At 44.3% G+C, this 27,442-nt stretch overlaps 1 protein-coding gene across 1 annotated transcript in view; it reads right to left on the reverse strand.

Moving 5' to 3' along the window:
- The window catches only part of LOC115076066 (B-cell receptor CD22-like), a 100,437-nt gene that overhangs the window by 23,796 nt on the left and 49,199 nt on the right, over positions 1-27,442 (reverse strand). Inside the window, exons 7-9 of the mRNA XM_029577179.1 lie at positions 23,743-24,009; positions 21,024-21,287; positions 16,999-17,095 (exon numbers count right to left, since the gene is read on the reverse strand). Coding sequence (XP_029433039.1) covers positions 16,999-17,095; positions 21,024-21,287; positions 23,743-24,009 — 628 coding nt within the window. The remainder of the gene's footprint in view (positions 1-16,998; positions 17,096-21,023; positions 21,288-23,742; positions 24,010-27,442) is intronic.

The following is a 27,442-nucleotide window of genomic DNA, read 5'->3' on the forward strand; positions in this document are numbered from 1 at the left end:
TTCTTTGGTTTGCCCAAGTTTCCAAGCCAGGACCACTTTTAATGCTTTACGCTTTCTCTCCTTTTCCCTTCTATCATGCTCTCCAGTAATAAAAGCTTAGTACATTTGACCCTCAATCAGCTGATTTGTCACCTCAGCCTATGACTATCAAATGTTACATAGAAACATAGAAATGACGGCAGAAGAAAACCAATAGGCCCATCCAGTCTGCCCAGCAAGCTTTCACACTTATTTTCTCATACTTATCTGTTACTCCGACCGCTGAGTTCAGGGCCCTTATTGATAGCTTTTTTATTCTAATTTCCTTCCACCCCTGCCATTGATGCAGAGAGCCAGTGTTGGAGCTGCATCAAAGTGAAGTATAAGACTTAATGTTTGAGGGTAGTAACTGTCATATCGAGCAATTTACCCCAATGTTTGTATACTCATACTGCTCAGATCAGTGCCTTGTTAGATGTTGGCTGGATGTAAATCCTATTTCTTCATTACCCCCTGCCGTTGAAGCAGTGAACTATGCTGGATATGCATTCAAAGTGAAGTATCAGGCTTAATTTGTTAGGGGTAGTAACTGCCGCAACAAGCAAGCTACTCCCACGCTTATTTGTTTACCCAGACTGTGCAATTCAGTCCTTGTTTGTTGTTGTCTGAATATAAATCTTTTCTTCATTCCCCCTTTCTTCTTTTCTTCATTCCCCCTGCCGTTGAAGCAGTGAGCTGCGCTGGATATGCTTTCCAAGTGAAGTAACAGGCTTAAATTGGTTTGGGGTAGTAACCGCCGCAACAAGCAAGCTATTCCCACGCTTATTTGTTTACCCAGACTGTGCAATTCAGTCCTTGTTGGTTGTTGTCTGAATGGAAATCCTCTTATCTTCATTCCCCTGCCGTTGAAGCAGAGATAACATTGAAGCAGAGATTTATGCTGAATATGCATTGAAAGTGAAGTATCAGGCTTAATTGGTTTGGGGTAGTAACCGCCGCAACAAGCAAGCTATTCCCATGCTTATTTGTTTACCGAGGCTGTGCTACCTTGTTGGTTGTTGCCTGAATGCAAATCCTCTTTTCCACTTTTCCTCTTGCCGTTGAAGCATAGAGCAATGTTGGAGTCTCATTAACCGTGTGAACGTTTATTGAATAAGGGTATTAACCACCAGGTAGTAGCCGTCATTCCCGCAGCCACCTCCATACCTCTTCTCTTCATTCCCACTCCAGGCTTTATGGATCAGCAGCTTTACAGCACCCCTTCCTGCTCTATACTCTTTGGTTCAGGTGTGTGTGAGCCACAAGTGCTATGCTCAGCTGCCCAGTCATGGTCCTCTCTTTCCCATTGGCTGAGCTATGTCTCTAAGAACCTGGGAACTACTATAGCCTTTCCCTGGCTCCCTTTGCTGTCTGGAGGCTGCCTTTCTGAGCTCTCTCTGAGCAGAGAGGAGCTGCATTTTCTGCTTCTTTCTCTCCTCTAGGAAGGGGAGAATCTTTTTCCCTTACTTTCTCCAGGGGAGTTGGACTTGCTGATGCTGCCTCACCCAAGGTAAACCATTTTTAACTTTCTGCTGAGGAATTTTCCCAGGCAAGGCACCTGGGGTGGGGCAGATGTAGCTGCGGTATTTCCCTCTCCCCTCCCCCCCCTCCATTTTCTTTAGTTTATCTTTAGTTGTATTTCTTTAGAGTTTAGTTTTGGTAGTTTTGTTTTGTGCTTGATTCAGTTTGTTCATTTGTTTTTGCATAGTTTGCAGGGTTGTTTGCTTGTGGTTTAGCTTTGCAGTTGTGTGTTTGTTTCTTAGATTGTGTAGGGTTGTTTGTGGTTTCTGTTTGTCCCTTTGTAGTTGTGTGTTTGGTTTGTCCCTTTTGTGTTCTTTTAAGTTCATAGTTTTGATTAGTTTGCCACCCTTTTTTTGTTTGAGTTTTTCCCTCCCCTATAGAGGCACCACCACTGTGCACAGCTTTATTTCCTAAGACCTCAGACCGGTTCCTCCATTGTTTCCTGGTCTCCTGAGCTTGCTACCCCTTCCACTGACCAAGGCTCGCTCTATCCATATTTTTCCCTCTACCCCCTGCCCATCCCTTTATTATTTTTACACAAGCACATCGAGGACCAAGGAGGCTGAGCGTTCCAGAAGAGGCACAATACGAGAGACACCATTAAGGCCCTTGTTTCACAGAGAGGGCCCTCCCCACATCATCACAGGCTGCTCCACTGATGCCTTGGGGCCAAACTTAAGGTCATCATGCTCCAGAAGGGCCCAGCCAGGTGGAAGCATAAGGACTCCAGCACACAACCTAAGCTTAGGAAGAAGGAGCCGCAATCTGCCCAGGTGCCCTGTCAGGAGTTGGAACTCAAGAGTCCAGGGGAGGGGACCTCGGGAGGATTTCAACGACCATCGGAGATTGGCATTGCCCAACTGGTCCAGAGGGTACAGTGGGCCCACCGCCGAGGTAAGACAGGAATGGAGGGAGCCCGCTCCATTCCACAACCAAAAGAGACACCTGCCGAGACGGATCCCCCCTCCCTCAGAGATAGTCCCTCAAGATGCAGTTAAACCCCAGGGAGGGCACACAGCAGAACCAATGAATCCCACGAGGGACCCCCAGGGCGAGCAACCCCAGACCAACTTAAGTCGGAACCTCGTGGGTAAGTCCAAGGATAGACTTCTCCAAGCCAATGCCAGCAAGGACCCCATGGGTAGCCCCCATGGTGAGTCCCCTGCAGGAGTCCATGACCCTTCTCTATCAGATGCCGGCACAGCGAATAGCAATTCAGACCGGAAGTAGGCCTATCCCACCCACCACCTCACCCCAAGGCAGCCAGGACTTCAGGGGTCTCGGGGGAGAAGCCCAGGGGGAAAGAAGATGCAGAAGAGGGGAGGAACCGGGCCCAAGCACACCAACCAGGGCCTTAAAATCCTATGCAGCCATTGTGGCTGGACCCCTCCCCACCGGAAATGGCAGGACCAAGCCAACAACACCCCCCCCACACACACACACACATCATCACAGGAGGGCGTTGTGGCCTGAGCCGTAAGCACGCTATTCAGTGCAAAATGTTAGCTACAGATGACATCCATTCATATGCCTTGGCAGCGGCACAGATAGTGGGGACAGAGAACGTCCACTCTGCCAGCAAGGAATTGGCAGATCAGTGATCTATCTACGCACCCTAGCCGCAATACACAAAGCCATAGTTACTGGGCTAGTAGTTGACAATATTTTCCACTCTCCAGAGCCCCTTGACGCACAAGGGGTAAGAGTAGTCCTTTCAAACGTCCCACCATTCCTGACAGAGGCCGGGCTGAGGCAGCAGCTCAGCTCCCTAGGGGAAGTGAGGTGGAAGGGAGTGGTCAGTGGAGTGCCTCAGGGATCTGTATTGGGACCCTTACTTTTCAACATATTTATAAATGATCTGGAAAGAAATACGACGAGTGAGGTAATCAAATTTGCAGATGATACAAAATTGTTCAGAGTAGTTAAATCACAGGCAGATTGTGATAAATTGCAGGAAGACCTTGTGAGACTGGAAAATTGGGCATCCAAATGGCAGATGAAATTTAATGTGGATAAGTGCAAGGTGATGCATATAGGGAAAAATAACCCATGCTATAATTACACAATGTTGGGCTCCATATTAGGTGCTACAACCCAAGAAAGAGATCTAGGTGTCATAGTGGATAACACATTGAAATCGTCGATTCAGTGTGCTGCGGCAGTCAAAAAAGCAAACAGAATGTTAGGAATTATTAAAAAAGGGAATGGTTAATAAAACGGAAAATGTCATAATGCCTCTGTATCGCTCCATGGTGAGACCGCACCTTGAATACTGTGTACAATTCTGGTCGCCGCATCTCAAAAAAGATATAATTGCGATGGAGAAGGTACAGAGAAGGGCTACCAAAATGATAAGGGGAATGGAACAACTCCCCTATGAGGAAAGACGAAAGAGGTTAGGGCTGTTCAGCTTGGAGAAGAGACGACTGAGGGGGGATATGATAGAGGTGTTTAAAATCATGAGAGGTCTAGAACGGGTAGATGTGAATCGGTTTTTTACTCTTTTGGATAATAGAAAGACTAGGGGGCACTCCATGAAGTTAGCATGTGGCACATTTAAAACTAATCGGAGAAAGTTCTTTTTCACTCAACGCACAATTAAACTCTGGAATTTGTTGCCAGAGGATGTGGTTAGTGCAGTTAGTATAGCTGTGTTTAAAAAAGGATTGGATAAGTTCTTGGACGAGAAGTCCATTACCTGCTATTAATTAAGTTGACTTATATAATAACCACCGCTATTACTAGCAACGGTAACATGGAATAGACTTAGTTTTTAGGTACTTGCCAGGTTCTTTTGGCCTGGATTGGCCACTGTTGGAGACAGGATGCTGGGCTTGATGGACCCTTGGTCTGACCCAGTATGGCATGTTCTTATGAAATTAAAAGGTGAAAAGGCTCAATGGGTGAAGGCAGATGAAGAAATGGCAGAAATATTAAACAAATACTTCAGTTCGGTATTCACTAAAGAAGACCCCGGAGAAGGACCGGCACTAATTAACAAGAAACTGGAGGGGAATGGAATGGGTGAAACTCCGTTTACGGAAGAGAATGTATGGGAAGAGCTAGGAAAACTGAAGGTGGACAAAGCCATGGGGCCTGATGAGGTTCATCCCAGGATGCTGAGGGAGCTCAGAGATGTGCTGGCGGCTCCGCTGTGTGACCTGTTCAATAGATCCCTGGAAACAGGAGTGGTGCTGAGTGATTGGAGAAGAGCGACGGTGGTCCTGCTTCACAAGAATGGGAGCAGAGAAGAGGCTGGAAACTACAGGCCGGTTAGCCTCACCTCAGTGGTGGGAAAAGTATTGGAGTCGCTGCTGAAGGAAAGAATAGTGAACTATCTATAAGCAGCAGAATTGATGGACCAGAGGCAGCATGGTTTCACCAAGGGAAGGTCCTGTTAGACAAATATGATCGACGTTTTTGATTGGGTGACTAAGGAATTGGATCGAGGAAGAGCACTCGATATCATCTACTTGGATTTTAGCAAAGCTTTTGATACGGTCCCGCACAGGAGGCTTGTGAATAAAATGAGAAGCTTGGGTATGAGTGCCAAGGTAGTGGCCTGGATAGGAAACTGGTTGAAGGACAGAAGTCAATGTGTGATGGTAAATGGAACTTACTCTAAAGAGAGAGCGGTGATGAGTGGAGTGCCGCAAGGGTCGGTGTTAGGACTGGTCCTGTTCAATATTTTTGTGAGCGACATCGCGGACAGGATAGAAAGTAAGGTTTGTCTATTTGCGGATGATACTAAAATCTGCAACACAGTGGACACGCCGGAAGGAGTGGAGAGAATGAGACGGGATTTAAGGAAGCTCGAAGACTGGTCGAAGTTATGGCAGCTTAGATTCAATGCCAAGAAGTGCAGAGTCATGCATATGGGCTGTGGAAATCCAAAAGAATTGTATTCGATGGGGGGTGAAGGGCTGATGTGCAAGGAGCAGGAGAGAGACCTTGGGGTGATAGTGTCTAACGATCTGAAGTCGACGAAACAATGTGCCAAGGCGATAGCTAAAGCCAGAAGAATGCTGGGAGAGAGCAATAAAGAGAAAGAAAAGGGAAGTAATTATCCCCTTATACAGGTCCTTGGTGAGGCCTCACCTGGAGTACTGTGCTCAGTTCTGGAGACCGTATCTCCGAAGGGACAGAGACAGGATGGAGGCGGTCCAGAGAAGGGCGACCAAAAAGATGGATGGTCTTCATCGAATGACTTATGAGGAGAGATTAAAGAATCTAAATATGTATACCCTGGAGGGAAGGAGGAGCAGGGGTGATATGATACAGACGTTTGGATATTTGAAAGGTTTTAATGATCCAAAGTCAACGACCAACATTTTCCGTTGGAAAAAAATCAGCAGAACCAGGGGTCACGATTTAAAACTCCAGGAGGAAAGACTCAGAAACAATGTCAGGAAGTATTTCTTCACGAGAGGGTTGTGGATGCCTGGAACGCCCTTCCGGAGGAAGTGGTGAAGACCAAAACTGTGAAGGATTTCAAAGGGGCGTGGGATAAACACTGTGGATCCATAAGCCTGGAGGATGGGAATGGCTTGCAGGAATGTCGGCTACTGCCTAGTTATTAATACCCTTATTCAATAAATGTTCACACGGTTAATGCGACTCCAACATTGCTCTATGCTTCAACGGCAAGAGGAAATGTGGAAAAGAGAATTTGCATTCAGGCAACAACCAACAAGGTAGCACAGTCTGGGTAAAGAAATAAGCGTGGGAGTAGCTTGCTTATTGTGGCAGTTACTACCCCTAACAAATTAAGCCTGATACTTCACTTTGAATGCATATCCAGCGCAGCTCACTGCTTCAATGGCAGGGGGGAATGAAGAAATAGGATTTACATCCAGACAACATCTAACAAGGCATTGATCTGAGCAGTATGAGTATACAAACATCAGGGAACTTGCTCGATACAACTATTACTACCCTCAAACTTTAAGCCTTATACTTCACTTTGATGCAGCTCCAACACTGCTCTCTGCATCAATGGCGGGGGTGGAAGGAAATTAGAATCAGAAAGCTACCAATAAGGGCCCTGAACTCAGCAGTCGGAGTAACAGATAAGTATGAGAAAATAAGTGTGAAAGCTTGCTGGGCAGACTGGATGGGCCTATTGGTCGTCTTCTGCCGTCATTTCTATGTTTCTATATGTTTCTTTGTTCTCATCTTCACCACCTCTTCTGGGAGGGCATTCCAGACATCCACCACCCTCTCCATGAAGAAATATTTCCTGACGTTGGCTTTGAGTCGTCTCTCTGGAGTTTCATATTGTGACCTCTAGTTCTACTGTTTTCTTTCAAATGGAAAAGGTTTGAAGTTTGTGCATCGTTAATACCTGTCAAGTATCTGAAGGTCTGTATCATATCTCTCCTGCACCTCCTCCTCCAGGGTACACATATTTAGATTTTTCAGCCTCTCTTCTCAGATCTTCTGAAACAGGCCCCCCCCCCATTTTGGTTGCCTTCCTCTGGACTGTTTTCATCCTGTCTCTATCCTTTTTGAGATTCGTTCGCCAGAACTGAACACAGTACTCCAGGTGAGGCTCACAAAGGATCTGTACAATATCTGTACATATCCGCTCATCATTCAATAAAGAATTGTTCAATCTACAAAATTGTCTGTTCTCTTTTTGTAATAAGGTAAACACCCCAAAGATATGAATGTGGTCAGACCATGTGATAGGTCCAATGCCTACACTTCTACAATCTTAACATGAATTAGATCTATTCTCGAGTAGGATTTACGGACCATGGAGAAACAGGAATAATCCCTAGCTAACGGATTGGGTAATAACCCCCATGGCTCCATGATAATCTTCACTTTAGCTCTCTGTGCTTTCAACCCAATCACTGGATTCGGGTGATTATCCACATTTGAGTTAAGGGTAATATTGAAATCTCCTCCCACTATGACATATACCTCTAGCATATCACTCAATTGCTTCCCAAGCTGTATGAAAAACTTCCCATGTCCCATGTTGGGAGCATATATATTTACCATCATTATCACCAATTTACCCATTTTAATTTTCAGTGCCAAATATCAGCCTTCTTTGTAATTCCTCATTTCCAGTATTTCGAACCTTAAGGTTACTGGAGAGCATAATACCCACTCCCCCATGTTTTTGTTATATAGCACTAGAAGCAAGGAAAATGTGAGGAAAATGTTTAATTTAGAGCAGATGTTCATTCTTTCTCTTAAAATGTGTTTCTTGTATCAAAAACGATTGAGGCTGGCCTAGCTCGTGCCTTCTCCATCAAACGTTGTCTCTTTTTGGGTACGTTAAGACCCTTAAGAAACCAGAGTAATATCAGCCATTTCAACCATAAACCATGATCTTACTCTCATTATTCCAGCCATCCCACTCAGCCTGCACACTCATCTCCCTCCCAATCCCCCATCTCTCCCTCGCTCTCTTCTCTCCCCTCCCCCAGTATCACCAAACACGTGTGCCTATCCCATGTGCACTTCCCTTGAGGAATAATGCCTTCCCCATATCATCACCACTCTACTATTTATACCACTCAACACCATTCCTATTAAAGCAAGAACAGAGTTCAACCTTTAATTATAAAAAGTATATTTAAGAAGTTGGCAAAACCCCAAATGAGCTTATTACGCGTTTCCATATAGCATCTGCCAGTGCTATCTCTAGGATCCAGGTGACCCAAAAGCCCCACGACTTATTTTCCAGATTTACGTGAAAGTAGTTCACTATCAGAGTTTCTCTGCAGCCTTTTCCCACTCTGCAAGTGTGATATTTCCCACCCTGGTAAAGCTTTCTCCTCTCTTTTCTGCAAACTATTCACCGCCTCTTCCAATGCGATGTGCTTCCACTTACAGTGAATGATATTCCAAACAGGTATGACCACTTGTGTCGTATATTTTCAGCTCTCAAAGTATCTGTGATTGGTTTCAATCCTTTATGGTATTGAAGAGTAATTGCTGAGAGATCACTGAATAGCTGAAGATGCTTATTTTTCCAGGTAATCTTGCCCATGCTTCTTGCTTTTTGCATTAGGCTATTATGTCCCTTGATTTATTGTGGTTTATTCTACCCAGTGCCTGATGCGCTCAATCCACTATTACCAATGATTGCCTCATTAGTCTCAAAATTTAAAATGAGCCCACACACTTCCTGGACAACTTGAACACAAACAACACACTCCTCCTCACCGGGTACCCCCCGATGCGTATATTATTTCTACGTGACCTGTTCTCCGTCTTCCATTTTATCCATCATCTCACCATTTGCCTTTCTCAGTCGTTGCAGTTCTTTGCCTTGCTGTGCCTTCTTGTCTGCCTGTCCCTTCACTCTTTGCTCCAAATCCAGAACTCTCTGCCCCAGCTCATCCACTTTCTGGCGCAATTCTCCCTCCAAAATGTGAATCTCTGTTTTTACAGTGGCAATATCATGTTTCAGGTCTTCAAACCATGGCAAGAAATCTGCTTGAGTCAGCCCCTCCTGGCCCGACAAGGCCTCTGCCAACTGCTCCGGCGTGGCAGGATCTGCTGCCTGCTCAACGCAACCCTCCAGGCCCACCTCCTTCATATGCACCATTGCACTGCTGAAGGAAAACTCCTTTAAATCGATTGGATTTTTTTCCCATGTGCCATGATCACACAATCAATATCTGGATTTGCCACTGTTGGAAACAGGATGCTGGGCTTGATGGACCCTTGGTCTGACCCAGTATGGCATTTTCTTATGTTCTTATGTTCTTATGTAACCTCTTTAACCCTTCCTCACAGGGGAGCCACTGTATCCCCTATATCATTTTGGTTGTACCTTTTCAGTTCAACTATGCCTTTTTTGAGATGTAGCCACTAGAATTGCACATAGTACTCTAGGTAGGATTATGACATTCTCCATTCTTTTCCTAATAATTCCTCACATTCTGTTTGCTTTTTTGACGATTACAGCGCACTGAGCCGAGGATTTCAAAGTATTGCCCACAATGATGCCCCAGATCCTATTCCTGTGTGGTCGCACTTTCTTTGGAACCTACAGTGCGGGTTACTTTTTCCCATGTGCATCACTTTGCACTTATCCACATTAAATTTCATCTGCTTTTTGGATGCCCAGTCTCCAAGGTCCTCCTGCAATTTCTCACAATCCACTTGTGATTTAACAACTCTTGTGTCATTGGCAAATTTGATCATCTCACTCATTCCCCTTTCCAGAATATTTATCATTATGTTAAAAAGCACCAGTCCTGGTATAGATCCCTGAGGCATAATCCACAATAATACATTGACGCCTATCCCATGACTTTTTATTTTTCTCAAGAGTCTTTCATGGGAGACTTTGTCAAACACTTTCTGAAAATTCAAATGCACTATATCCACCAGCTCACCATTATATGTTTATTAATCCCTTCAAAAAATGTAACAGATTGGTGAGGCAAGACTCCCGGTGTAAATCTATGCTGCCAATGTCGTATTAAACCTTGTCTTTCAATAAATTGTGATTTTGTTCTTTAGAATAGTTTTTACAATTTTTCCTGGCACTGAAGTCAGGCTTATCAGTCTATAGTTTTCTGCATCACTGCCCTTTTTAAAGATTGGTGTCACAGTGTTCACCTTCCATTCTTCAGGTACAATAGATGATTTTAATGATAGATTGCAAATTACTAGTACTAGATCTGCAATTTCATTTTTCAGTTCTTTCAGAACTCTGGGGTGTAAACCATCTGATCCAGGTAATTTGCTACTCTTTAGTTTCTCAATTGGCCCTACTTCATCATTTGCTTCAGTTCTTCTGAATCATCAACATGAAATACTGTTTCTGAGACAGCTGTCTAGCCAACATCCTCTTCAGTAAACATTGAAGCAAAGAAATCTTTCCGCTATGGCCTAAGTGTCGCTTCAAATCCATGATTGTCTAACTATCCAACTGTCTCTCTCACAGGTTTCCTGCTTCAGATATATTTTAATAAGTTTTTGTCTCTATGGTCAGCTTCTTTACAAATTATCTTTTTGCCTTACTTATCAATGCTTTACTTCTAGCTTGCCAGTGTTTATGCTTTTTTTCCTATTTTCTTCAGTTGGATGCTTTTTATTATTTTTGAAAGAAAGCTCTTTTGCCTAAAATAATCTCTTTAACCTCACCTTTTAACCATGCCATGGAATACATCTGGTCTGGGCTTCCAAGATGGTATTTTTAAACATTGATCAAAACAGAAATGCTGTAACACCACAATTTATATACTGAAAATTACTAATCACCACATGTGAAGGAACATTTTTTTAATTATACCAGACCTCATAAACAGGCATATATTGTAATGCTAAATAGCATGTGTTCAAGTTTGCCAGAGTTTATAATCACAGGTCATTGATAGTTTTTTTTCAATGTGCTTTCAAGTGTACTTTCGTGAAACCATTGCACCAACGGTGAGAATAAAAGTTGTCTCTTTTTTTTATATTAATTAATAAATATTCAATGTCTTTTTTTACGTAGACTTAGCTTAATAAATGGTGAAGAAACGCCATGTTCTTCCTGTGAGGCTAGTATGGAACAAAGCCCGACACTGGATCCGTGTTTCGGCTCATGCCTTCGTCGGGGGGCCGAAAATAGCTGTCAATACAGAAATGCGCAATTACTCAAACGTTAATCCAAAAATAATTTAATACTTATCGATTGTGGCGGGCAACATCAGTACACCAACTTGATACGGAACGGCTTGTGATGGCGGCGTCTGCCGATCATACGTTTCTTCAACAAAGTCAAAATGGGAGCGCGCCTTTACTTAAACGTGCTCGTGGCCAATCATGAGACACGGCGTCAATGGTGACGTAGCTGTCAACAGGTGGCATTTAAACCAAAGAAAACCATTCCACCGCAATATTGAGCCCCTGCGGTTGTGTGGTATTTAGTTTAAAAATCCATTGTTGTTCTCTAAGATGTAAGATGTAAGATATGACAATGTCAGACCCAATGATCCGCGATATAATAATTTTAGATCCACCAATAGAAGATCTAATCGTCGTTTTTTTCGGAACCGCTCACAAGCTTGGTCAGATACGGGAGGCCGGCCACAGACACGCTCACAGAGCACATTAAACCAACAGTCATAAATTTATCATCCTGTCAGTTGACTCCAGCTCAAATTCAGGTGTTGGAAAAAGGATTGTCTTTTGTTCCCTTTTACGTTTATGATCCTTTTCAATCTCGCTGTGATCTATACAGTTTTTTCAGGAAATTATTGATAAAGCTATTTTTTCACAACCATCCACCGACTATTGATATCTCTATGGTTTTTCCTAAATCATCGTGGATACCACCAGGACCACCGGACCCTCATATTAAAACTTTCATGGATTTGGTCTTACATGATTTGGGAATTGCAGAATCTATTCGTGATCCACCTAGATTCAATTTATCTAAGGAACAGCATTCAGCTCTCATTACATTAAAGAACATGACAGCTGTGACAATAAAACAAGCTGATAAGGGAGGTGCCGTTACAGTTATGGACAGTGTTTATTATCAGGACAAAGTTATGTCACATATTTCAGACATTAATAACTATTGTTTACTATCTGAGGATCTGGGTCCGGCTCTTTTATTGAAAATTGAAGAAATTGTAGAAGATGCGTTTATTGTTGGATTTTTGACTTCTAAAGAAAAAACATTTTTGATTAATTCAGCGTATAGCACTCCTACTATATACATGCTGCCCAAAATCCATAAAGACACTGTGGATCCACCCGGTAGACCTATTGTGAGTACTGTCGGTTCTTTGCTCGAACCCCTTTCGGTGTTCGTTGATAAGTTCTTGCAACCACTGATTCCAATGATAACCTCTTATGTAAAGGATACCAAATCCATGCTTAATATTTTGACCTCCATACAATCGTCAACTGAGGTGATATTGGTTACCCTTGATATACGTGCCTTGTATACTAGTATTCCCCAGCAACAATCCCTTAATATTGTTGAACAGAATTTAGAGACAAGAATGCGTCCTCATCGTGTACCAACCACTTTTTTGTTTGCTTTGGCAGAATTGGCGCTGAAAGAAAACTATTTTGTCTTTAATGGATGCTTTTATAAGCAAATTCATGGTACTGCCATGGGCACTACCATGGCTCCCAGCTTGGCTAACCTATTTATGGCTCATTTTGAAACAACACACGTATATTCTTCTCCTTTTTTTTCTCACATTTCTAATTGGGTTCGTTACATCGACGACATTTTCTTTTTATGGCATAGCAGTGTTCAACATTTACATCAATTTTTGGATTGGTTGAATTTGGTTGATAAGAATATTTTTTTTACTTTGCATTATCATCATTCTCATATTAATTTTTTGGACATTTTGATCACGAAACAAGATGATCATTTAATTACTTCGGTATATAAAAAACCATCTGATTGCAATACTTTACTGCATTTTTCAAGTTGGCACTCCTACAGTCTTAAAATGAATCTGCCCATAGGACAATTTTTCCGGCTACGACGCTTATGTTCTGAAAAATTTGATTTCCATGTACAAGCACAACATTTAGCCACAAATTTATTACAACGAGATTATCCATCTCACATTATTAAGAAAGCATGGAAACGTGCATCTAATGTACATCGCCAATGGTTGCTGTTAGATAAGCCGTCTACTGCTGATGAACATCCGCTTGTATGTACTATTCGCTTCTCTTCAAAATCTGCCACTATAGCGACCATAATACGGAAATATTGGCATGTATTACAAACACATACGATTTTCGCTGAATTGCCGATAATCATGTATAGCCGAGGCAGAAACTTAAGAGAGATACTCACTCATTCATTTTTTTCACCTGGTCATGCTGTTGTACAGGATTTACCTATTGGCCATTGGCCTTGCCATAAATGCTCCTTATGTTCACTTACCTTAGCAGGTCCTGATTGGACGGATATTCAAGGAAGAACATGGTCGGCTAGAGCTCAGATTGTCAGACTACTCATGTGATTTACATTATCAAATGCCCCTGTGATAAATTATATGTTGGCCGCACTAAACGCTCCATACGGACAAGACTTATTGAACACAGAAGTTGCCTACAAACTGAAAAAATTCAAGCTCCTATTGTAGCACATTGTCTCTCTAAACAACATCAGTTTATGGATTTAAAGTGGAGGGTAATAGATTGCATTGTATTATCAGGGAGGGGAGGTGATCCACAAAAGATATTGAACATTAGAGAACAACAATGGATTTTTAAACTAAATACCACACAACCGCAGGGGCTCAATATTGCGGTGGAATGGTTTTCTTTGGTTTAAATGCCACCTGTTGACAGCTACGTCACCATTGACGCCGTGTCTCATGATTGGCCACGAGCACGTTTAAGTAAAGGCGCGCTCCCATTTTGACTTTGTTGAAGAAACGTATGATCGGCAGACGCCGCCATCACAAGCTGTTCCGTATCAAGTTGGTGTACTGATGTTGCCCGCCACAATCGATAAGTATTAAATTATTTTTGGATTAACGTTTTGAGTAATTGCGCATTTCTGTATTGACAGTTATTTTCGGCCCCCGACGAAGGCATGAGCCGAAACACGGATCCAGTGTCGGGCTTTGTTCCATACTAGCCTCACAGGAAGAACATGGCGTTTCTTCACCATTTATTAAGCTAAGTCTACGTAAAAAAGACATTGAATATTTATTAATTAATATAAAAAAAAGAGACAACTTTTATTCTCACCGTTGGTGCAATGGTTTCACGAAAGTACACTTGAAAGCACATTGAAAAAAAACTATCAATGACCTGTGATTATAAACTCTGGCAAACTTGAACACATGCTATTTAGCATTACAATATATGCCTGTTTATGAGGTCTGGTATAATTAAAAAAATGTTCCTTCACATGTGGTGATTAGTAATTTTCAGTATATAAATTGTGGTGTTACAGCATTTTCTGTTTTGATCAATGTGTAACTGTTTCCACATTCAAAACATTTTTGAAGAGAGTCTTCTTTGATCACATTCATTTTTAAACATTGTCCATGCCTGATGTCAACTCTTAACATTTGTAGTTGCACCTTTTAGTTTTTTTACAGTATTTTTCTCATTTTGTCAAAGTCTTCTCTTTTGAAAATTAAATGCTAGAACAGTAGATTTACTTAATGTCCTCCCTCCAGTCATTAAGTCAAATTTGATTGCATTATGATCACTGTTGCTGAGCGGCCCCACTACCGTTACCTTTCACACCAAATCCTGTGCTCCACCAAGAAATGTTCTGCTCTCTAGCAGGACCTCCCCCCCTCTCTCTTCAGTTGGAAACTCCAAGAGGAGGGGGCAGGAAGGAGAGAAAACCTTTCCTTCCCTGATCTTATCCAATCTTTGCCCTTGGGCAAACTTGTTTCTTGTCCTGCTTAACTGTTAAACAGGAAAGGGACCTGGGAGAATTATCTCAGATGACCTGAAAGTTGTCAGCCCTCATTTATTGTCCATCATAGCACCTTTGATAAATGAGGACCCATTGGGGACACATGCCTTTGCACGGTCAGTGAGGTGGATGCAGTTTCTACCTATTTAGCTGTTTCTCACTTTCTGGATGATGATATATTGCGAGTTCATCTTTGACTATCAATGTGCCAAAGCAACATGGAAAGCTTAAGCAGAGAAATTATCAGAAAAAGGAAATAATATTTCTCTTTTATAGGTCATTAGTTAGAATGTACTTTAAATGTTCTGTAGGTCATACATTTATAAGAAGATTGAGAAAAGGGCTACTAAAATCTTAGGGGTAGATTTTCAAATAGCGCAAATTGGCTTACTTTTGCTGGCGCATCAGGCGCCAGCAAAAGTACGCTGGATTTTAGTAGATACGCGCGGAGCTGCGCGTATCCGCTAAAAACCTGGATCTGTGCGCGCAAGGCTATCGATTTTGTATAGCCGGCGCGCGCCGAGCCGCGCAGCCTACCCCCGTTCCCTCCGAGGCCGCTCCGAAATCGGAGCGGCCTCGGAGGGAACTTCCTTTTGCCCTCCCCTCACCTTCCCCTCCCTTTCCCTACCTAACCCACCCGCCCGGCCCTGTCTAAGCCCCCCCCTTACCTTTGTCGGGGGATTTACGCCTCCCTGAGGGAGAAGTAAATCCCCGCGCGCCAGCGGGCCTCTTGCGCGCCGGGACGCGACCTGGGGGCGGGTACAGAGGGCGCGGCCACGCCCCCGGACCGCCCCGGGCCATAGCCACGCCCCCGTACCCGCCCCCAAAACGCTGCCGACACGCCCCGAAAACGCCGCTGCGCTCGGTCCCGCCCCCGACACGCCCCCCTCCGAAAACCTCGGGACTTATGCGAGTCCCGGGGCTCTGCGCACGCCGGTAGGCCTATGTAAAATAGGCTCACTGGCGCGCAGGGCCCTGCTCGCCTAAATCCGCCCGGATTTGGGCGGATTTAGGCGAGCAGGGCTCTGAAAATCCGCCCCATAATATCCCTACACAGAGATGCTTATGAAATTCAAAAAGTATTCACCAGAGGAATGAGGGGGAACATGATAGAAGCAATATCATATTTAGAAAGCTTCAATAAAGTTCAGTAAGGTACAATTTTTCATAGAAAACGAAAATTCATGGATAAAGGGTCATGATAGAGAAAGGGTGGTTCAGAGGACAAATAGGGAGTTCCTGCTGTACTGAGAGGTAGGTGGATGCCTGGAATATTCTTAACAGAAATGGTTAGAAACCAAAACAGTGCTAGACCTTACATATGCCTGAAACAGATAGAGAGCAATGGTAAAAATAAGATTGAAATTTTGAGCAAAAAAGAGGGGTGGGAGGGGGGGGGGAGTGTCTAGGAGTTTATTTAAGGATGGGAATTTGTAAGCTCAACCACCCAGAACAGAGGAAGACCAAAGAAGGCAGAAATTGAGCAATCTCCTGCAGGTGATCAAGCTAGCATGGCTGACATCTGGGAAATCTCCTTAGCCACAGCAGTGAAAACAGGAACAGCCAGGCAGATTGAATGAATGAATTGATCCTTATCTTCTATCGTCTACTATGTTGCTATGTTTCATTTTTTGCTAGCCTCTACAGAAAGCGTCTCAGGTTAGACACAGATTATTCTAACGTTAAAAGGGGTTTAAGATACAAATGGAACATATGCAAGCTCCTTCCTAAAAGAAGGATTAAATGAGGACCTCACTGTCATAGCATGCATTGATATATCATGTGATGTCATATTTATAGGGATGTTACTATCTCCATATATTGTAAATAGTCACTATTCAGTGCACAATGTTACTGAATACGAGTGCAACTAGGGTTGCCAACAAGCTCCAGGTCATGAAGGCCATTTCTAGTTTTGCCTCTACTGCCTCCATGGATTTGTAGTTCCAATTTCTTTAAGAAAAGCAGAGGTTACAAATCACATGGATGCACTGGAATAAACCGGGACTTAGCACAGCCTGTCCCTGACAACTTGGTGACTTCTTTCTGGCATCTATAGCCAAGGAACATCTTACCACAGCATGAAACGAAGAATGAGCAGAAGCAGGAAGACCAAGCAGATAAGGAGTCCAATCCCCAGGGCTACAAACTTGATGATGCTTGTGGAACTGTCTGAAGAAGGGAAAAACAGACATGGTGAGCTTCAGAGCATCAGTCATTTCCATTGCATCACAAGATAATAAAGAGAAAATGAGCAATTTGGCCTAGAAGTATCATGCAACTGTGTATCAAAATACCTCCACGGATGACTGACCTAATCATCCTGTTGATATCACTTTGCCAGCACCACATTTATTTATTTATTTATTTATTTATTTAGAATTTTTATATACCGACATTCTTACATTAAAATGCAAATCATACCGCAAATACACATAAAATATTTGCAGCACAAATCCACAACCTGTCTTTTTCCCTTGTTTCCATTCTTGAACCTGCATCAGCTGTCGGAATGTGATATTTGTTTCACGCACCCTTTCCTACCTCATGCTGTAGCTACTGGGTTTTTAACCCTTAAAATAAAGGTATGATAGACTCTGATTTTCCAGAAGAAAAGTCATCAGCCACCTCTAAGCGGTTCTCCCTGATAAGTTTCTAGAGCAGCTACTGTCCCTGTCCAGTCAGACCAGCTCTCACCTCAACCACAGTGAGAAACAGTAGGATGGGATGAATAAGGCAAATTTGTTTCATTTGGGGGGCCCTGAAACAAATTGGGGGCCCCTGAATGAAACAAACCTTATTTGTTGAATTTGTTTGAGTACAAAATGCATCGGGCCGAAGCCTAGCGTGACACTGGCACCTCAGTCTAAGCTTAGGTCCAAAGCCGGGGCCTTGCCTAAGGCATAGGCCAAGGCCTATGCCTTAGGCAAGGCCCCAGGTCTTACCCCCAGGCAAGGGACTCAGGTCTTACCTGGCCTTTGGGTATCCTTGGCCCGGACTCAGGCCTGACTTGGACACAGGCCCGGTGCTGCGACCCGGCCCAGAGGCCAGGTCCCAATGCTTGGGCCTTGGCCCAGACCCAGGCCCAACACCAGAGCATGACCTGGAGGCTGGATCCTGAAGCCGAGGACTTGTCGTCCTCTTTTCTTCCGATGATGTTTGCTGGAGTAGCGCCAGACTTAATTTACTCCGGGGCACTCACCCCAGTGGACAGCACCTTTTTTATGTTTCACAATGTGTACAGCATTGCCTTACATCAAAATGGCGTTGTTCATTGGGGTGAATAGAGTGGAGTTAATTAACTCCAGTGCAACCCCAGTGGATGGCGTCAGAAGAGAAGAAGGTGACGAAGAAGCAGCTGTGAGGCCTGGGTTCTGGGCCTAGGCTTAGGTCGAGGCCCCAGCTTTTGGACTCGGCCTCTAGGCCAGGCCTGGGTTTGGGCCGAGGCCTCAGCATCGGGACCTGGCCTCTGGGACAGGTCGCAGGGTCGAGCCTGGGTCTGAGCTCTGGCCTAGGCCGAGGTTCAGGTACCAGGACCTGGCCTCCAGCTTGGGTCAGGGCTCTGGCCTAGGCCAAGCCCCAGGCTTCGGGCCTGGGTTCGGCTGAGGCGTCGGACTTGCGTAGGCTGAGGTTGCGGCGATTATATGGCTCTCTTGGCCTATGCAAGGCTGAGGCTTTGGCCTGGGCCTAGCCTCACCAGCAGATCCCTACCAAGTGGGGGCCGGGGTGATACTGGCCCTGGCAGTTTTCAGGATGGGAGGCCTCGTTTCTGTTTTTCAGCTGTTTTTTGTTTTTTTTAATTTATTGTTTGATTTGTTTTTTTCTCATGAATGAAACAAATCAAACAATCCATGAACTGAAAATTGAGGGAAAAAAATCTCCCAATAATGAACCAAAAACAAAAATGAATTTTTTTCCTCTGCTGAAGCCCTTTTACAGTACTGTCACCTTTTTATTAAATTCTCTGACCAGGGGTGCATTGCAGGAATATATCGGCCAAGGGGATTTTTTCAAAACCAGCTCCTGGCGTAACTGACGCACTCATGCACTTTCCCTGCAGCACATGTGTCAACAGCTCCCAAAAGCAGGCCAAGTTACCTCTGGAACCTGACAGAATTGAGTCAAAATATCTCCAAAATAAACATCTTGTGACTTAAAAATAACACTTACAGCATGTATATTGTGCTTGTATGGGGTGCTGTAAAACCCTGCAAAACAGTAAAAAAAGTCCTTTGGAACTGGTATTAGGTCTATTGTAATGTGCATTGGGTATGAGCTTGGCCCTCAGAAAGCCACAAGTAAACTGGATTACAATTTCAATATAGAAAATCTCCATATCAAAACTGCAATAACTGCCAGCACTCAAACATTAACAACCCTACTTATGAAAGGGCAACACTGTGATGATTACACCAGACCCTAAAAAGCCATTATTATTATCCCTACTATTAGGGAAACAAAAAATCCAAACTGCTACAGATCCCTACACAGAACCTACCACACTAGCAGAAAACGTCAACCAACTCAGTCACACACGCAAAATACAAGCAGACCCTCACAAAAATTTATTAACCATAAATAATAATACAAATGTGCAGACAAAAACTGAACTGTTAACTGCAACAGGCCAGACTATTATGCAGTGCAACAATGGAAAAACAGAAATATTACAATTCCTCAGAAAACATCAAAATCAGTAAATATGAAGGATCAATAGAAATAAAACCATACTAATAAAAAGAATATTTCAAAACAGCTGACAAATAGAACAACATCTAATAACTGAAAACTCATACAATTTTCTAAAGACCAATAAAATATTTCAAACACTATGCAATACTTAAACCTTAAAAAGGATAAAACAAAAAATCCCCGGCTGTTCATACCTGGAATCTTTGGATTTCCAGATGCCCTGAGATTGTTGTGGATTATCTGGGGAGAGGTGAGGGGTTGTTCCTCCCAATCTCTCTCTCTCAGATATAAACACACATGCTGAATCATAGAACATGCTCTCACACACACGGACACAGACATGCACTCACATACACGGACACAGTCATGCTCTCACATACACACAGACACGCTCTCACATACATGGACACAGTCATGCTCTCACATACACACAGACACGCTCTCACATACACGGACACAGACATGCACTCACATACACGGACACAGTCATGCTCTCACATACACACAGACCCGCTCTCCCATACACGGACACAGTCATGCTCTCACATACACACAGACACGCTCTTTCATCCATACAGACATACACACACACACATAACCTCACAGATACACACACACATATGCTCTCACTCATTCACTTCCCTCCCCCTTCCCAGTAGAAGTACAGTGGCAGCCTCCTCTTTCAGCCCCCACGGCAGAGGGACTCTTCATTTTTTTGAGGCTGCGGGAGGGTTGGGGGGGAGGTGGAGCTATTGCTTTTCTTCCGGCGCTTAGTGCCTCTTCCTGCGACAGCCCGGAGAATGCGCTTGTGTGAAGGTGGAGGCTGAGGCGGGAGCACTCTTGCTGCTGCTTCATGGACGCTGCTGCTTCTTGGGGCCACTGCTGCCTCTTCCTGCAATGACCGGCACTCTTCTTTTTCCTGCATGGCCTCTTTTTCTTCCCTGGCGTGCGGACCCACCACTTCCTCTTCCGGGCCACGTGGACAGGAAGAAGGAGAAGTCATGCCGTCACCTCCCCCCCGCCCCCAGACTGGTGGCGCACCAGTCCTGCATGCAGGTCCTCTTCAGCAGCCCCGCAGATCTCTCTTCATGCCGCGGCTTGCAGGTTCTCTTCAGGCACAGCAGAATGAGCTATGAGGTAGCCTACAGGCCTCACTTCCAGCATGGCTTCATCTGCTCTGCCGCGGTTTTGTAGATCTTTTTTTTCAGGCCGCAGCAGCCCTTCTCATTTTTTTTGGCAGGAATCCTTATTTTAAAAACAAGAAAACATGTGATGGGAGTGACCGGCCCACCGGCCCTGTCTCTGACCCTGAAGGTCCTGGGAACTCAGCTGGTGACCCAGAGCTTGGGTTGCAAACAGAGAGTTGGAGCTTAAGATGAGGAAAAGAATGACAGAGAAACTCTCTTACATGAAAAGCTGACGATGGTGGCCTTTGATGAACTGGCTCCAACACCATTGTTGACTTCACACTGGTACTCTCCAACCTGATCCTGGCTCATCTTCCTGAGAGAGAGCTGCTTCCTGTGTTCTTTTACCATCACTGCTTCACGGTACCATCTATACTCGGAGACTGTGGGATTGGCATCGTTCTCACATACCAACACGACATCGGAATATTCTACTATCAACTCTGGGGCCGGTACAACGAGCACTTTCACGTTTCGTGGAGCATCTGAAAAAAATAACAAGTGAATGAAAGATTGATGTTATAGCTGCAAATCTCCAGTCCAGTTCTGCATAAGTATTTCAGAGTTGCACGTCCATGCATGCAGAGGGGTAAAAGCCAGGACTGGGGCAATCTATGCTAGATGCATGGAGGCAGACCCTGCCTTGAACGGTGGAAAGCACAGGAAATAAATATATAAATATATGGCAATCCCAACTTTAAGGTTACCAACTAATTCTATATTTTCAGGGCAGGTTGATCCAGGCTTGGTTTTAACTCCAGTCTGCACATGAACAAAGCTAACTAGTGACTCATCCATTCCTAAAAGCGAGCTGCATCCTCCTCCATTCATTGTTTAGGGTATCTATCGCAGACCTGATTCAGCTTGCTTCCCATATGATGTCAGCACCATAGAGTACATTTCGGAGGAGTGGCACCACTTACTGGAATATTCTTTCAATTGCAACATTTCGTTTCATCTGAAAATTCGCATATGTGCAACCAACTCCTCTGGGGGCACTTGCCTAATCAGGGTGACTCTTGTTGCTTTGGTCTGCCAACTCCATATTGGCTGGACGCGCATTAGAGGTGGCTGCTCTGTTAGTTTTCAATGGGGAAAAGTAAGTGGGGGTCTGGTTGGGAGGAGGGGAAGCAAAGTACACAGGGCCAGCCCCAGATTAACCATTTAGCGACATGAGCACGTGCACAGGGCAGCAAGGGAAAGGGGGCACCACAGAGTTTTGAAAATTTGCATTTTTTTCTGTTGCCCCCTAGTTAAGTATATAATTTGCTTATATTGCTTACTACTATTTAGTGTTAAACAATTAAAAAAAACAAACGATAATATTTAATATAGTTCTGGGGGATGGCCTGGAAGAAAACGTAATTTTTTTTTAATCTATTTCACCTTTAGCATTCACTTATTGAGTCTTAATGTCTTGTCCGTGAACCCATGGAAGGGCCGAGCGGGAACCACTGCTGGCCTGTACTTGGGGCATCAGTTGGCCTTAACCTGGCCCTGCGTGCAGCGAGTGCGTTTTTTAAAGCTCTGAATGCACCTTTGTGGCCTGTTCTTTGGTGCAGGCGGTAACACGTGTGGCTGCTTTGCACCTGTGTGCCGCATGCTGGTGGATGCTGAAAGGGGAATTCAGCGAGGAATTTTCCTTTGAGATTGGGCTCACAGGCCCAGGGGTACTCTGTAGCCAGAGGGCTGCATGCGCTATAAGGGAGTCTCATTATTGGCCTCATAATATGGAAACGCCGGAAAACGCTTTGCAGGAGCCTCTGTCTTTAAGGCACTACTAAGCTGGACTGAGGAAGGTCGAATGTTACAGGGTAAGATAAAGATAGGAGCTTTCCGTTCATTCAGAGGAAGGAGCCTGTTCGGTGAACCATCCCTAGGAGTGAGATTTCCCGCTCCAGAGAGATCTTTTAGGTGCCTTTGGAGCAGCGCCAATCCACAACCCGAAAGCAAGCAGCAGCAGCAGGCTCTTCTTTGGACCGGGTATTTAGCACCTTCAGCATCTGGCATTTCCAAAATCTCGAGAGCGTCGGTGCGGATCCGAGACTGATCCAGCAGCAGCCCAGCAGAAAGGACCCGAGGCCTGGATCCTTGGAGTGAGATTTCACAGGGGGGGCTCAGTGTGCGAGCAATTCCTGCTGGTTTAGGTTGGTAGAGCAGGGCCTGTGGATGTTGATTTCCTGAAGGGACTCCAGGCCTCAGCCATTTGGACTCTCATACTTTGGTTAACTGGAGATTGCCGAGGTGAAACCTGCTCTCCTTTCACACGGGGCCTGAATGCTCATCCGCAGGGCCTGGAACTATTTTTCTGCTGTGGGTTTTGACGCCGAGATCTTCTGATAAAAGTGGCCACCAGTGACACCCGGTGGTGGAAAGTTTTAATACAGGGCAGCACTGATTATTCTTTTACTTATTTGTAAGTGAAGTTAAACGATTTAATTATAAAATATATAGCCCGCCAATCATCAGATCTCAGCGGGTTACAATATAACTTGGTTATGTTTCTCTTGATTTTTCCCTCCCCTAATAAATTTTTTATATTTACTTTGCACATTAGATTTTATAAGTAGTTTGGTGGTCTCCAGGCTATTTACCATTACATTGTAATGGGTGACCTTCTTCTGAGGAGCAACCGGGGAGTGGGAGGGGAGTGGGAGGCATCGGTGTTGCCGTTCTGACGATTAACTGAAGGGGCAGGTGTCTCGACCCCCTGCAAACGGGGTCTATACTGGACCCAGGGCCTGTGGCGCAGCCTGCGAGGAGCGGTGAGGAGGACTGCGGAAGGCAGCAGGAGGGTTTGTTCAGTCAGTTTTCTCCTCCTCAGTCTGGGCCACACCTACCCATGTTTGCTCGGTGAAAACGCTCGGGGGTTGTTGGAAATAGTATTTTTGGCCCTGGGAAGGCCGTACAGTTTAAGATTCTGCAGCCTTGGTTACTCACACTGCACATCCAGAGAGACGCCTTTGGATCGGACCCTACCGATCTGGTTTCCAGCTTCGCATTCATAGTCCCCCGCGTCTGTGCTTTGGATCGTCTCAAACGCGAGCTCAGGATCGTGACTGCGAGTATAACTGCGCCCGTCTTTGTACCAGGTATATTCTGTTGCCTTCGGGTTGCTGGCTTTGGCTGAACACCTTAGCTTTATAGAGTTTCCTTCTCTTATCAAACCACGATGTAAAACCTCAATCTCTACCTCTTTGGGAGCGTCTGAAAAAGAAAGATGTGAACAGAAGGCACGTTTTTATTTCTTTGGCCCAGCAGTTACAGCTAGAAGCCTTCATTCCCAGTTTCCTGATTAAATCTCTCTCTCCCTCCCATCTAACTGAAGCATTGCAGCCACACTCCTCCGCCACATCTCCTTCTGGAATCTGCTGCCCAAGCCCCCTGCATCTGACCAGCAGGTGTCAGTGGGGTGCTTTTGGCTGAGATGCCTTCCTCTCAGGGGTGGCAAATGCTGCCTCTGCAGGATCCTCAATCCCAGCTAGCATGGGAAGCAGGAGGTGAACCCGTCCCCTACATGGCTGCATATAGGACAGCCACTGACCCAGCCCAAAGGTCTCCGTTTCAGAAAGCTTTTCTTGCAATACTAACAAATGCTAAATATTCTTTACATGATACAGAATAAAAAAATACCCACATGAATTAAAATACGTTAGGAACAAAAAAGGGAAAAAGAGCTAGGTTAAGACTAAGAGGAAGCATGAAACCCAAGAGAGTCCAGCTGACAATCTGAGCAGTCTAGGTAGCACTGACTGCATCAGGGGAGACTATAAAAGCACAAAGTACTGCATCATTTTTTATGTATTTTCCAGACTCGCACAATGAATGGCCTTAGACCAATTTTCAAAGCAGACTTATGCACATAAGTCTGCTTTGAAAATGATCCCACACAGTTACACTTGCTGTTATATCGCATATGTTTGAAAATCCAAAAAAATGTGTGCAAGTCAAAAGTCCAGCCTCGGAAATGTCTCTGCTTGCTCTGGGTAAAATTGCCCATGAACAGGACATATGCACAAATTTATCCACATATTGGGCAGGCAGTTTTGTAAAAGCCATTTCTGTGGTTAAAGTTCTGTTTTACCTTGCAGAAATGCCTTTATAAATGATGCTCACTATGCAGATCACAATTAGGCCAACAACATAAGACATATAACTCTACGATTATAATGCTTCTGTATCGCTCCATGGTGAGACCGCACCTTGAATACTGTATACAATTCTGGTCATCGCATCTCAAAAGAGATATAGTTGCGATGGAGAAGGTACAGAGAAGGGCGACCAAAATGATAAGGGGAATGGAACAGCTCCTCTATGAGGAAAGACTAAAGAGGTTAGGGCTGTTCAGCTTGGAGAAGAGACAGCTAAGGGGGGATATGATAGAGGTGTTTAAAATCATGAGAGGTCTAGAACAGGTAGATGTGAATCGGTTATTTACTCTTTCGGATAATAGGACTAAGGGGCACTCCATGAAGTTAGCATGTGGCACATTTAAAACTAATCAGAGAAAATTAGTTTTCACTCAATGCACAATTAAGCTCTGGAATTTGTTGCCAGGGGATGTGGTTAGTGCAGTTAGTGTAGCTGGATTATAAAAAGGTTTGGAGAAGTCCATTACCTGCTATTAATCAAGTTGACTTAGAAAATAGCCACTGCTATTACTAGCATCAGTAAAGTGGGATATGCTTAGTTTTTGGGTACTTGCCAGGTACTTGTAGCCTGGATTGGCCACTGTTGGAAACAGGATGCTGGGCTTGATGGACCCTTGGTCTGACCCAGTATGGCCTGTTCTTATGTTCTTATGATCTTAGGTGCTAAACCAGTGGTAAACATCATCATCTTAGTAAGGGATATTCTGAATTATAATTCTTTTCCAGCATTTGAGAAAGATAGGGTTAAATCTTACTGGCCTGTAGCCTGTTTTACCCAGGTTGAGTGGGGTAATGTGAGGGGCAGGGTTAGGAAGTTTCTTTTTTAGGTCATACGGAGTCAGTGGAATAGCTGAGGATTAGAACTGAAACATGAAAATTGGTTCTTACCTGCTAATTTTCGTTCCTGTAATACCACAGATCAGTCCAGAAAAGTGGGTTGTGTATCCCTACCAGCAGGTGGAGTCAGAGAACAATTAGAATTTTGGGCACTGCTACATATACGAGATTGCCACCTGCAGTCACTCAGTATTGACCTGTACCCAAGCCCATGCTAATAGAACTAAATAACGAAGGGTAGCACCCAACCAAATTTCTGGACTACCACTTCGCAGCTGGCAAAAACCAGACCGAACAATTGCTAAAAACTGCTCCATGAATCATGTCTGCAATAAAGGAGCTTTAACAATAAAAAACTTAAGCAGGTTGTGACCAAGACAGTCTTTCGGTATCTGAAGAAAGGGGTGGGCCTCTGGACTGATCTGTGGTATTACAGGAACGAAAATTAGCAGGTAAGAACCAAATTTCATTTCCTGAACATACCCAGATCAGTCCAGAAAAGTGGGATGTACCCAAGCCACCCTACACTGGGCGGAAACCCGAAAGACCTGCACGAAGCACACTCTCCCCGAAGGATGGTTCATCAGAAGTCTTAACGTACAATTGGTAATGTTTCGTAAAAGTGTGAATAGACGACCACACCGCCGCCCTACAGATCTCCTGAGGTGACAGTAACTGACACCCTGCCCAGGAGGTAGCCTGAGCTCTAGTGGAATGAGCTCTGAGACCCAAACGCACCTGATGCCCTCGGGCTATGTATGCCACGCAAATGGCTTCTTTAATCCACCAAGATATGGTCGCCTTTGACGCTTTGTCCCCCTTTGGGCCACTAAACAGAACGAACAAATGATCAGAACGTCTGAAGTCATTGGTAACCTCCAGATAATGCAATAAGACGCGCTGCACATCCAAAAGATGAAGGTCTCTGTTCTGAGAAGACTCCCGGGACCAGTTAAGGAACCCCAGAAGCTCCAGTTTGATTGACGTGAAAGGCTGAAACCACCTTAGGGACAAAGGACGGAACCATACGTAATGATACCTGATCGTTGTAAACCCGAAGAAAAGGATCCTGACAAGACAGCGCCTGCAACTCTGAGATCCAACGGGCCGAGCAAATGGCCACCAAAAACACCGTTTTCAAAGTCAGATCTTTCAGGGAAACTCCACGAAGAGGCTCGAAAGGAGCGCCACATAGAACTCGCAGGACTAAATTCTAGGGATGTGAATCGTTTTCCATATCGTCTTAACGATAGAAATCGTGTGGCAGGGCAAGAAAATCGTCTTAGGCACGATTTTTTAGTTAAAAAATCGTTAAAAATCGTTTTTTCCGATTAGTGCGCACTAACTGGGAGTTAGTGCGCACTAACTGAAAATGATACAATTTGACACTTTTCAGGTCAGTTAAGGTCAGTTTAGGAATGAATATGTATTCCTATTGGCTGCCCTCTTATTTATTCATGTTACCAAGTTTCCTACTGACAGTATATGGGGGATGGGAAATGGAAACAGTTGGTAGCTTGACAAAACAAGTAATGTGATCAGTCAATGTGACTAGAACTTGTGCCCTAACCCTGATACCAGGGGTATTGTGATCTTCCTGCACACAGTGCCCTATCCCTATTAATACCAGGAGTGTTGTGATCTTCCTGCAC

This window comes from Rhinatrema bivittatum, chromosome 14, assembly GCF_901001135.1.
Source record: "Rhinatrema bivittatum chromosome 14, aRhiBiv1.1, whole genome shotgun sequence".
Classification (NCBI taxonomy): domain Eukaryota; kingdom Metazoa; phylum Chordata; class Amphibia; order Gymnophiona; family Rhinatrematidae; genus Rhinatrema; species Rhinatrema bivittatum.